The sequence below is a fragment of the Thalassophryne amazonica genome, chromosome 15, assembly GCF_902500255.1.
Source record: "Thalassophryne amazonica chromosome 15, fThaAma1.1, whole genome shotgun sequence".
Taxonomy (NCBI): Eukaryota; Metazoa; Chordata; class Actinopteri; order Batrachoidiformes; family Batrachoididae; genus Thalassophryne; species Thalassophryne amazonica.
The window spans coordinates 3,229,444-3,243,451 of NC_047117.1; the positions used below are offsets into that span (position 1 = coordinate 3,229,444).

The 14,008-nt window shown below is 42.4% G+C and overlaps 1 protein-coding gene across 1 annotated transcript in view; it reads right to left on the reverse strand.

The window, feature by feature from the left end:
• The window catches only part of meis1a (Meis homeobox 1 a), a 35,825-nt gene that overhangs the window by 20,515 nt on the left and 1,302 nt on the right, over positions 1–14,008 (reverse strand). The window contains 2 exon segments of the mRNA XM_034188805.1: positions 127–268; positions 11,457–11,689. Of these exon segments, the coding sequence (XP_034044696.1) occupies positions 127–268; positions 11,457–11,689 (375 nt within the window).

Consider the following 14,008-nt stretch of genomic DNA (forward strand, 5'->3'; position numbering starts at 1 on the left):
GCTAGAAGGCAACTACTGTGCAAGTAAACAGGAAGTAGTGAGGACATACAGCCACACAGCAGCCCTCAGAGGTCAACCTGTGGGTAAGTACTTCCTGTCTTAAACACTCTGATGTCCACTGCGTACCTGCTTGGAGAAGACGGCGATGTCCTCATTGAAAGAGTCCGAGGAGCAGACGTCTCCTCTGGCCAAGCCGCTGTCTCTCGGTGTGCAAGTTGCGAGTTCACATTTTTCAAAAATCAGTGCTAAGAGAGGAAACAAAGGATGTCTGTGGAGACAGAGACACACCGAGACAAATGGACTCAGATTAGACACTCAGCGAGTCCCAAAAACTGTTTTGATAAACAACCCAAAGAAGAGTTTCAGAATAAAATCCATTTAATTTAAAGGGATTTACGAGGCTAAATGAAACATCCTTTCCTGTAGCCGTTAGCAGCTCTTTAGTGGAGATATTTCTCAATCTGGCTGCAATTTATTGATTCACATTGACTCACAGCCACCTGCGCCCTCTACTGGTATGGAGTAGCATAAAAAGACAGCAGTTCTTGAGTGCTAGGACACACGAGGTCACCGTCCTGTTCTGTCATATCTTTTTAAATCCCACCCACATTTAGCTGGTTCACTTGAACATCACACAATCACAAGAGTTAATGATTCAGTGCAACTTTACAGGTCAGTCGATTTGACCGTATTTTTACAGCGCTGCATCCTGCACGCTGACAAATATAACAGTATGAAAGTGTGGACACTGTGGACAGCATGAACAGTGTGAACCATGGACAATGTGGACAGTGTGGACAGCATGAAAAGTGTGAACCATGTGGACAGTGTGAACAATGTGGATGTGTGGACACTGTGGACAGCATGAACAATGTGAACCGTGTGGACACTGTGGACAGTGTGAACCATGTGAATAGTGTGGACACTGTGGACAGCATGAACAATGTGAACCGTGTGGACACTGTGGACAGTGTGAACAATGTGGATGGTGTGGACAGTGTGAACCGTGTGGACACTGTGGACAGTGTGAACCATGTGAATAGTGTGGACACTGTGGACAGCATGAACAATGTGAACCGTGTGGACACTGCGCACAGTGTGAACCGTGTGGACACTGTGGACAGTGTGAACCATGTGAATAGTGTGGACACTGTGGACAGCATGAACAATGTGAACCGTGTGGACACTGTGGACAGTGTGAACAATGTGGATGGTGTGGACAGTGTGAACCGTGTGGACACTGTGAACCATGTGAATAGTGTGGACACTGTGGACAGCATGAACAATGTGAACCGTGTGGACACTGTGGACAGTGTGAACAATGTGGATGGTGTGGACAGTGTGAACCGTGTGGACACTGTGAACCATGTGAATAGTGTGGACACTGTGGACAGCATGAACAGTGTGAACCGTGTGGACAGTGTGAACAATGTGGACAGTGTGGACTGCATGAACAGTGTGGACACTGTGGACAGTGTGAACAATGTGGACAGCATGAACAGTGTGAACCATGTGGACACTGTGGACAGCATGAACAATGTGAACCGTGTGGACAATGTGGACAGTGTGAACAATGTGGATGTGTGGACACTGTGGACAGCATGAACAATGTGAACCGTGTGGACACTGCGCACAGTGTGAACCGTGTGGACACTGTGGACAGTGTGAACCATGTGAATAGTGTGGACACTGTGGACAGCATGAACAATGTGAACCGTGTGGACACTGCGCACAGTGTGAACCGTGTGGACACTGTGGACAGTGTGAACCATGTGAATAGTGTGGACACTGTGGACAGCATGAACAATGTGAACCGTGTGGACACTGTGGACAGTGTGAACAATGTGGATGGTGTGGACAGTGTGAACCGTGTGGACACTGTGAACCATGTGAATAGTGTGGACACTGTGGACAGCATGAACAATGTGAACCGTGTGGACACTGTGGACAGTGTGAACAATGTGGATGGTGTGGACAGTGTGAACCGTGTGGACACTGTGAACCATGTGAATAGTGTGGACACTGTGGACAGCATGAACAGTGTGAACCGTGTGGACAGTGTGAACAATGTGGACAGTGTGGACTGCATGAACAGTGTGGACACTGTGGACAGTGTGAACAATGTGGACAGCATGAACAGTGTGAACCATGTGGACACTGTGGACAGCATGAACAATGTGAACCGTGTGGACAATGTGGACAGTGTGAACAATGTGGATGTGTGGACACTGTGGACAGCATGAACAATGTGAACCGTGTGGACACTGCGCACAGTGTGAACCGTGTGGACACTGTGGACAGTGTGAACCATGTGAATAGTGTGGACAGCATGAACAATGTGAACCGTGTGGACAATGTGGACACTGGACAGTGTGAACAATGTGGATGGTGTGGACACTGTGGACAGTGTGAACCGTGTGGACACTGTGAACCATGTGAATTGTGTGGACACTGTGGACAGCATGAACAATGTGAACCGTGTGGACAATGTGGACAGTGTGAACAATGTGGATGTGTGGACACTGTGGACAGCATGAACAATGTGAACCGTGTGGACACTGCGCACAGTGTGAACCGTGTGGACACTGTGGACAGTGTGAACCATGTGAATAGTGTGGACAGCATGAACAATGTGAACCGTGTGGACACTGTGGACAGTGTGAACAATGTGGATGGTGTGGACAGTGTGAACCGTGTGGACACTGTGAACCATGTGAATAGTGTGGACACTGTGGACAGCATGAACAATGTGAACCGTGTGGACACTGTGGACAGTGTGAACCATGTGGACACTGTGGACAGTGTGAACAATGTGGACAGTGTGGACAGCATGAACCGTGTGGACACTGTGGACAGTGTGAACAATGTGGACAGTGTGGACAGCATGAACAGTGTGAACCATGTGGACACTGTGGACAGCATGAACAATGTGAACCGTGTGGACAATGTGGACACTGTGGACAGTGTGAACAATGTGGACGTGTGGACACTGGACAGCATGAACAATGTGAACCGTGTGGACACTGCGCACAGTGTGAACCATGTGGACACTGTGGACAGTGTGAACCATGTAAATAGTGTGGACACTGTGGACAGCATGAACAATGTGAACCGTGTGGACAATGTGGACACTGGACAGTGTGAACAATGTGGATGGTGTGGACACTGTGGACAGTGTGAACCGTGTGGACACTGTGAACCATGTGAATAGTGTGGACATTGTGGACAGCATGAACAATGTGAACCGTGTGGACAATGTGGACAGTGTGAACAATGTGGATGTGTGGACACTGTGGACAGCATGAACAATGTGAACCGTGTGGACACTGCGCACAGTGTGAACCATGTGGACACTGTGGACAGTGTGAACCATGTGAATAGTGTGGACAGCATGAACAATGTGAACCGTGTGGACAATGTGGACACTGGACAGTGTGAACAATGTGGATGGTGTGGACACTGTGGACAGTGTGAACCGTGTGGACACTGTGAACCATGTGAATAGTGTGGACACTGTGGACAGCATGAACAATGTGAACCGTGTGGACACTGTGGACAGTGTGAACCATGTGGACACTGTGGACAGTGTGAACAATGTGGACAGTGTGGACAGCATGAACCGTGTGGACACTGTGGACAGTGTGAACAATGTGGACAGTGTGGACAGCATGAACAGTGTGAACCATGTGGACACTGTGGACAGCATGAACAATGTGAACCGTGTGGACAATGTGGACACTGTGGACAGTGTGAACAATGTGGACGTGTGGACACTGGACAGCATGAACAATGTGAACCGTGTGGACACTGCGCACAGTGTGAACCATGTGGACACTGTGGACAGTGTGAACCATGTAAATAGTGTGGACATTGTGGACAGCATGAACAATGTGAACCGTGTGGACAATGTGGACAGTGTGAACAGTGTGGATGGTGTGGACACTGTGGACAGTGTGAACAGTGTGAACCGTGTGGACACTGTGGACAGCATGAACAATGTGAACCGTGTGGACACTGTGGACAGTGTGAACAATGTGGATGGTGTGGACAGTGTGAACAGTGTGAACCATATGGACAGTGTGAACCCTGTGGACAGTGTGGACAGTGATGACCTGTGTGGACAGAGTGGACACTGTGGAAAATTGTGACTCCTTTGGACACTGTGGACAGCATGAACAATGTGAACCATGTGGACAATGTGGACACTGTGGACACTGTGGACAGTGTGAACAATGTGGACAGTGTGGACACTGTGGACAGTATGAACAGTGTTAACCGTGTGGACACTGTGGACAGTGTGAATCATGTGAATAGTGTGGACACTGTGGACAGCATGAACAATGTGAACCGTGTGGACAATGTGGACGGTGTGGACACTGTGGACAGTGTGAACTGTATGGACAGTGTGAAGCCTGTGGACAGTGTGGTCAGTGATGACCTGTGTGGACAGAGTGGACACTGAGGAAAATTGTGACACGTGTGGACACTGTGGACAGCATGAACAATGTGAACCGTGTGGCCAATGTGGACACTGTGGACAGTGTGAACAAGGTGCACGGTGTGGACACTGTGGACAGTGTGAACCATGTGGACACTGTGGACAGTGTGAACTATGTGAATAGTGTGGACACTGTGGACAGCATGAACAATAGGAACCGTGTGGACAATGTGGACACTGTGGACAGTGTGAACCGTATGAACAGTGTGAACCCTGTGGACAATGTGGACAGTGATGACCCGTATGGACAGAGTGGACACTGTGGAAAATTGTGACCCGTGTGGACACTGTGGACAGTGTGAACAATGTGGATGGTGTGGACACTGTGGACAGTGTGAATAGTGTGGACAGCATGAACAATGTGAACCATGTGGACACTGTGAACAATGTGGACGGTGTGGACACTGTGGACAGTGTGAACAATGTGAATCGTATGGACAGTGTGAACCCTGTGGACAGTGTGGACACTGTGGAAAATTGTGACCCGTGTGGACGGTGTGAACAATGTGGACGGTGTGGACACTGTGGACAGTGTGAACCATGTGAATAGTGTGGACACTGTGGACAGCATGAACAATGTGAACCGTGTGGACAATGTGGACATTGTGGACAGTGTGAACAATGTGGACGGTGTGGACAGTGTGAACCGTGTGGATACTGTGGACAGCATGAACAATGTGAACCGTGTGGACAATGTGGACATTGTGGACAGTGTGAACAATGTGGACGGTGTGGACACTGTGGACAGCATGAACAATGTGAACCATGTGGACACTGTGGACAGTGTGAACAATGTGAACCATATGGACAGTGTGAACCCTGTGGACAGTGTGGACAGTGTGGAAAATTGTGACCCGTGTGGACAGTGTGACCCGTGTGGACAGTGTGAACAATGTGGACAGTGTGGACACTGCTGGACAGCATAATCAATGTGAACCATGTGGACAATGTGGACACTGTGGACAGTGTGAACAATGTGGATGGTGTGGACACTGTGGACAATGTGAACAGTGTGAACAATGTGGACGTGTGGACACTGTGGACAGTGTGAACAATGTGAACAGTATGGACAGTGTGAACCCTGTGGATAGTGTGGACACTGTGGAAAATTGTGACCCGTGTGGACACTGTGGACAGTGTGAACAATGTGGACGGTGTGGACAGTGTGAACCGTGTGGACACTGTGGACAGTGTGAACCATGTGAATAGTGTGGACACTGTGGACAGCATGAACAATGTGAACCATGTGGACAATTTGGACACTGTGGACAGCATGAACAATGTGAACCATGTGGACAATGTGGACACTGTGGACAGTGTGAACAATGTGGATGGTGTGGACAGTGTGAACTATCTTAAGTTCCCACCTGCGCCATAGCGCCCCCCGGTGGTGGCGGGAAATGTCCTATTTTTACTTTAAGAGGTCCTGATGTCACATACTTAACCCAGTCAACTTCATTCCACTTCTAAAACATGCAGAACAAATTGGTGAACGTAGGCGATGATCGCCGTGAAGTTACGAGTAACGGCGTCCGTGTGGCGGCGTGCTGAATATCGCCCATTCGCCATGAAATTACATTCTTCATTTTGACGGCTTTAATTTTGTCACATCATCATGAAAATTGATACACAGGTCGAGCACGACAACCTCTTACAATTCATAGGGGCGTCGCCCATGGGCGGGTCAAAGTGCCTCAATAGCACCCCCTTGAAAATTTCAAAAAACCCTCCCCATAGGGGGTTTTTTGGAGTATGGAGATGAAAATTGGTACACATGTGTGACTTGCATAGACGTACAAAAAAGTCTCTTGCACCATGAGTCTACTCCAAACAGTAAGTCGGCCATTTTGAATTTTCTTCACATTTTGAAATGATTTCCACATGTTGTATTTGAACAAACTCCTCCTAGGGATTTTGTCCAATGCACTTCAAATTTCTTTGACAACATCCAAAGATGATAATGACCCAAAGTTATCGAAAGCTTTTCTCTATGTTGAAGGGTGTGGCCACTATGTTGAAGCCATTTTGACCCTTTGCCATGGAACATCAAGTCATGATAACTCCTTCATGCTTTGCCTGATTGACTTGAAACTTCACATGTATGATGACGGTTGGCCCCTGAACACACCCAGCCCCTCTGTTTGTACACTGAGCGCCCCCTAGTGGATGAACAATCAACATGTCATAACTCCTTGATGCATTGTGTGATTTGTTTAAAATTTTAACTGTGTGATGAGTGGTTGCCCCTGCATGCACATGCCCACATGTGGTCACAAGGGCACCCACTGGCCTGGGTAGGCGGTCGCGCGGAACGAGGGCCTGTATATGACTGCTTGCAGTCCTAGTTATTATTATTATTATTATTATTATTATTATTATTGTCACTTTTGAAATCGAAATTTCGGCCTCTTCCCATCCTCAAAAACTCACCAAACTTTCCAAAGTCGTCCGGCCAGATCCGAAATTCGATATTTTGGGGACGTCGCACATGGTCGCAGAAAAATCGCGAAATAGTGCCCCCTAGAAATTTTCAAAAACCCCTCCTCTTTGGGCTTTTTTCATCGTAGCCTCACGAAATTCGGTACACATATTTACCATGCCAGGACGCACGAAAAAGTCTCTTACTGTCATGGTGAAATATCGACAGGAAGTCGGCCATTTTGATTTTAAGTTTCGATTTTGAGCAAATTTTTGCCATTTTTGGCCATTTCCACTACTTACATTTGAACGAACTTGTCCTAGGGATTTCATCCGATTGTCTTCAAATTTGGTCAAAATCATCACAACACAATGGTGATCAAAAGTTATCAAAAGATTCTAATTAAGTCAAAAGGCGTGGCTGCTAGGGGTCGTCAAACTTTGGCGAGCTTTTTGGAGCACGCCATTTCACTTCGAACGGCTGTCACGCCCACATACTTCATTGTAGATCCTTCAAACTTGCTGGACATGATGAGGGCTCTGCCCTGAACGTCTACATATCTTAAGTTCCCACCTGCGCCATAGCGCCCCCCGGTGGTGGCGGGAAATGTCCTATTTTTACTTTAACAGGTCCTGATGTCACATGCTTAACCCAATCAACTTCATTCCACTTCTAAAACATGCAGAACAAATTGGTGAACGTAGGCGATGAACGCTGTGAAGTTACGAGTAACGACGTCCGTGTGGCGGTGTGACGAATATTGCCCATTCGCCATGAAATTACGTTCTTCCCTTTTGACGGCTTTAATTTTGTCATATCATCATGAAAATTGATACACAGGTCGAGCACGACAACCTCTTACAATTCATAGGGGCGTCACCCATGGGCGGGGCAAAATGCCTCAATAGCGCCCCCTTGAAACTTTCAAAAACCCCTCCCCATAGGGGTTTTTTTGGAGTAGGGAGATGAAAATTGGTACACATGTGTGACTTGCATAGACGTACAAAAAAGTCTCCTGCACCATGAGTCTACTCCAAACAGGAAGTCAGCCATTTTGAATTTTCTTCTCATTTTGGCGTGATTTCCACATGTTGTATTTGAACGAACTCCTCCTAGGGATTTTGTCCAATGCACTTCAAATTTCTTCCACATCACCCACAGGCGATACTGACCAAAAGTTATCGAAAGCTTCTCTTTATGTCGAAGGGTGTGGCCGCTATGGCGCCGCCATTTTGACCCTTCGCCATGGAACATTATACTTAAACAGGTACTGATGTCACATACTTAACACCATCAACTTCCTTCCACTTCTAAAACATGCAGAACAAGTTGGTGAACATAGGCGATGATCGCCGTGAACTTACGAGTAACGGCTTCTGTGTGGTGGCGTACCGAATATCGCCCCTTCGCCATGAAATTATGTTCTTCTTTTTGACGGCTTTAATTTTGTCATATCATCATGAAAATTGAAACACAGGTCAAGCATGACAACCTCCTACAATTCATAGGGGCCTCGCCCATGGGCGGGTCAATGTGCCTCAATAGTGCCCCCTTGAATATTTCAAAAACCCCTCCCCGTAGGGGTTTTTTTGGAGAAGGGAGATGAAAATTGGTACACATGTGTGACTTGCATAGACGTACAAAAAAGTCTCTTGCACCATGAGTCTACTCCAAACAGGAAGTCGGCCATTTTGAATTTTCTTCTCATTTTGAAATGATTTACACATGTTGTATTTGAACGAAACTCCTCCCAGGGATTTTGTTCAATGCACTTCAAATTTCTTTGACAGCATCCAAAGATGATACTGACCAAAAGTTATCGAAAGCATTTTTGACCCTTTGCCATGGAACATCAAGTCATGATAACTCCTTCATGCTTTGCCTGATTGACTTGAAACTTCACATGTATGACGGTTGGCCCCTGAACACACCCAGCCCCTCTGTTTGTACACTGAGCGCCCCCTAGTGGATGACAATCAACATGTCATAACTCCTTGATGCATTGTGTGATTTGTTTAAAATTTTAACTGTGTGATGAGTGGTTGCCCCTGCATGCACATGCCCACATGTGGTCACAAGGGCACCCAGTGGCCTGGGTAGGCGGTCGTGCGGAACGAGGGCCCGTATATGACTGCTTGCAGTCCTAGTTTTATTATTATTATTGTGTGTGTGTGTGTGTGTGTGTGTGTGTGTGTGTGTGTGTGTGTGTGTGTGTGTGTGTGTGTGTGTGTGTGTGTGTGTGTGAAGTTATTCTGAAAATCTTTGTTCAACTTTTAATTAAGAAATCAAAAATACAGCAAATGCAAAATAAAAAATAATGTAGCAGCGGTTTAATATGGTGTATGCACTGACTGGGCCTTATTGTGGGTAAATAAACGGACACGAGTCTACATCTGTTCTTAAACTGTTCTTAATCTGTGGTCATTTCACAAACTAACGGCCTACAAGCGGATCAGACCGGCTTCTGCTGTGGCTATCGTACCATTACTGTTAATTAACAACCCAAAATACGGTCTGGCCTTTTTTTCCACAAAGCCCATGAGTCAGAAGCCATGGTAAGGTTAGGGTCAGTGTTAGGGCTAGCATTAGGGTTAAGGGTTACAGTTGGGATTATGGGTTAGGATTAATGGTTACAATTGGGATTAAGGGTTAAGGTTACAGATGAGATTATGGGTTACAGTTAGGTTAAAGGGTTAGGGTTAAGGGGTTACAGTTAGGATTAAGGATTAGGGTTCAAAATTGGCAACCTTCGGAAATGAACTTTTGTCTTTGCTGACTTCTGGTTATTTGTCCATACACAGGTAACAAGAAATAAGAGAACCATTCTTGATTTCAGGGTTCATAACCTTTATTACAAATTTCAAGAAGAATTGAAAATATTTCTTTATTTATTAATGTCTAATGTTACAAATGTCTGGATCTGATTAGTAAAAGATACCCAAATGGATCACGTTCCCATGTCCCATAAATCTTTGACATCAGCTACATGAAATAAGAAACCAAAATGGCAGCACACACTATTACTCTTCATTATCTTCAGTAATTAGTATCTCTGGATCTTTGCCCACCAAAATTCTTATTTCATCACTTCAATCATGATCTGAAGTTAACCAGAAGCCCAAAAGTTCATTTTTGAAGGTTTCCAGTTTATAGAAATCCAAGATGTCCACCACAACAGCCTTCAGGTGGAAAAATGGAACCATAGGTTTTTTTTAAAATCCTCATTTCATAAGATTTCTAAAAATGTATAGTTACCAAATCTAACAAACAATAACAATACTCTCTAATAAAATTACACAAGGAACCTGACTCTGATATTCAAAGTACTGTTAGCTGAATGAGCATCCTGAAAATAACGATGAATATCGAACATGACAACTGAAAGATTCCAATTATTTTTGAAAAATCAATAACTAGACAGACTGTGATTTGAACACATAATATCAGATCACAGTGCTTAGTTGCAAATGAGTTTGCATGTCTGTTATAGGGCCTTCTACAAGATAAGTAGCCAACATTACAGTTTTGTTAAATCATTATAGCAATGGAGCTAAGATAATTAGCAAGCAGAGTTAATTCTCAGATCTTAAGAATTATTTGAAGTGAAAATATCTGTAGGATCCAGTCTATTTTAAACAACTGTCTAGGAACTACATTCGCTATTTTTTTAAATTGTTAATTCTTTTGAATGTGTGCATCTGACTGCTGTGGTTAATGTGCTATTACTGCTGAGGTAACAGTCATAATAGTCATCTAACGTCACAGCTGAAAGACTCGATTATGAAAAATCGCTAATTAGACAGCAGCCTAATATTACTAAATGAACACAAAATAATTTGTAATCTTATGGTTTCAGCCAGCTACAAGCTAATTAGCCACCCCTGCTGTTTTGGTAACTCATTTTAGCAAGTGAGCTAGGCTAACTAGCAATCTCAATTACTCCGTAATAAGTGAAGAGTTATTTGAAGTGAATACATTTTAAGTACCCAGTCTTTTCTTCCGACTAACTAAAAATGACATTAGTCTGTTTCTTTTAACAGGTTATATTTATTTTTTGGTGATAATAAGGATTGTATTTTGACCTGCGCAGCCTTGTGATGTTTGTCCCTGCTGAACTACTCATCCTAAATATTTAACATTGCAGTCAGACTATTTCATTTAAGTTATTCTAACTTATTTATTTTGCTTCCATTCAGAAATGTCCATGCAAATTGTTACCACGGTTTTTTGAGGATTACTGATTTATTTCACGTAGGACATGCAAGACTAATGTCCAACTGTATTTTAAACTGTGAACAATTCTGTACCGACATCTTGTGCTAAGAGATCAATTTATTGATCTATGCAGATGTGAAAAAAGCTTTATTTTTTGATTATGCACAGGAACCCCGTGAAACATTTTTAAGAGTGGACTCTGACACAGTGCAATGTTTTGTTTTGCTTTGTCTTTTTAAACTGATGAATTAATTTACCTTGAATTTTATCTTACTTTGCATTTTATTTATTGATATATTTGCAGTATGAGTAAATTCCAGGTACCCGTAAATGGCGTCTTTGTCCCTCCTGACCGTGTCTCCAGCTACGCCGATGCTGCCGGTGTGGGTGGACTGGGTGGACTGGGCATACTGGTGCGGTGGATACGGGCCGGGGGGTGTGGCCAGGTGTGCTGTGTGCAGGGATCGAGCCGCGGTGACGTGATGATGGTGGACTGGGTGTAGGTGGTGCGGGTCTCCGTACACAACCCCCATCCCATAGTGGGCCAGGTCTTCATACTGGGACACAAAGACAAGAAACCTTTGACCTGTGACCTTTGTAGGAGCCGGAGAGGTTTATTGATGTCGTTTAGAGTTAAAATGTGGACAATGAAGAAATCGTGGGCACAATCATTCAAAACATTACAAACTGATTTTTGAGACTTTTTCTTCTTTGTTTTTTAAACAGTGAAATCTTGAACTTGGGTTAAAATTTTAAATTTAAGGATGATTTAAGTCCATGTTTTCTTTTGATTTAACAATGTGAGAATTTGATCATTGAAATAAATGAAAGATGATATAAACAGCAGATTGACTGGGACTGAGATCCTGATGTGGTTCTTGGCACAGGGACGGGTTCTGATGAGTCCTGGTTCTGACTGTGGTCAGCGGCAGAAACAGTGATTAAAGTTTCATGTAAAAAAAAGCCGACATGAGAACTGAAAATAAATGTTTATCATCTTAACAACCACTGATATGAATATGGAAAAACAACAACAAAAACTACAAGGACACTCAGTAGAGTGTATTCTTCTTTCCTTACTTCAATGCCATTAGATAAATTTGGATTATCCTGGATCCATCTATGAGTGTGTATCTACCACAAAATTTCAGTGCAAAACTTTTCATGAAATTCCATTTTTGGTGATACTCAAATCTATAATTAATACAACAAATTATCTGAACAAGTTTGATTAAATATTTTAAATGCACTAGCTCCACCCCATTCATAATTACTCCTTAAATTAATGGCTTCTATTAGAAATCAGAGGCCATATTTTGCGTCAATCAAGTTTGTGTGTAATAATGATAAAGGCAACAGCATGACAAACCTATGTTGGTAAAAATATCATCTCTTTGATGGTTAAAAAAAGTTCCCTAATAATAGACTTATTTGTGTAATGATTTATTTTTATCTTGTTAAAACCATCACCTGGTCATTGATGAACTATTTCTGTCTAATTTACATGGTAATGTACCACCCCACACCTAAATAAATGAATAAATAAATAACATCCACTTGTATATTTCGGTAAAAATTAGTTAAGTCTTGAAATTTATTTATGAAAAATAAATTTAAATTTAAAAAGTATTAGTAATAGCAGTATCGTTGTTGTTGTTGTAGTAGTAAATAAACAGGTTATTCTTTGAAACGTTTAAACTAAAAAATAGTCTTGAACCCATTATCACTAAATTTGGTGAAATGGTTTTTATCTTTAATCCGGAATAGGAATTTATTAACTTGGGATCACCTGCAAAAAAAAAAAAAAATCAGCAAATGTATTAAGTATTTTAATTACAGAAATGTTGCCAGGTTTTTAAATGTGTCGCACAGAATGTTGACTAAAATGTTACATTTTGTGTCAAACGATCGACTGCAAACATGAGTTAGGACAAAATAAATAAATAAATAAATAAATACAAGCGTTCCGTTTTATGTTTGTTTTTGTATCATCACGTCATGTCGTGTAAAAGACAGTTTAAAGTTCTGAGACAGTCTGGACATGAGGACAAAATAACAACATGAGCTGTGAAGTCAGCATCTGTTCCTCTGCACACATTTACACGATTTTGTCCTCATTTATGAAAGAAAAATGTAAATGTGAAGAAAAGCCAAAATGTATTTGCAAAAGAAGTATTTATGGCAAAATAAATAAATCAATAAAATTACTCTCACAACTTTCCAGTATGTTCAAGTATTTACAACAGGAAACAAATGTCGTTTTCACTTTAAACAAACACATTTTAGAATTGCGTTCTTAAAAAATATAAAATTAAAAAACGGGGTATCTTAAAGACTTTGAAATAAATGAAGAAAAAATGTCTTAAATTTCAAGACAAGAGAAAAGAAGAGAAAAAAAACAAAGCAGACAAAACCTGAAGTTTTTCCCGATCATAGATCTTAAGTGATAAATGAACAAATGTCGACCTGTTTATTTCATTATTCTCATAAAGTAACAAATGAATACTTCTTTTTAAAGCATATCTATCTATCTATCTATCTATCTATCTATCTATCTATCTATCTATCTATCTATCTATCTATCTATCTATGTATCTCTCTCTCTCTCTCTCTCTCTCTCTCTCTCTATATATATATATATATATATATATATATATATATATATATATATATATATATATATATATATATATATATATATATATATATATATGCACACACATATACATGTATCATATACATTTATATATGTATGTGTGTGTGTGTGTGCGTGCGTGCGTGTGTGCGTGCGTGTGCGCGAGAAAGACAGATATTTATTTATTTTTTAATTAACAAGAATTCTCGTAAGACACTGTTTTCTTTAAAATACGCCGCTT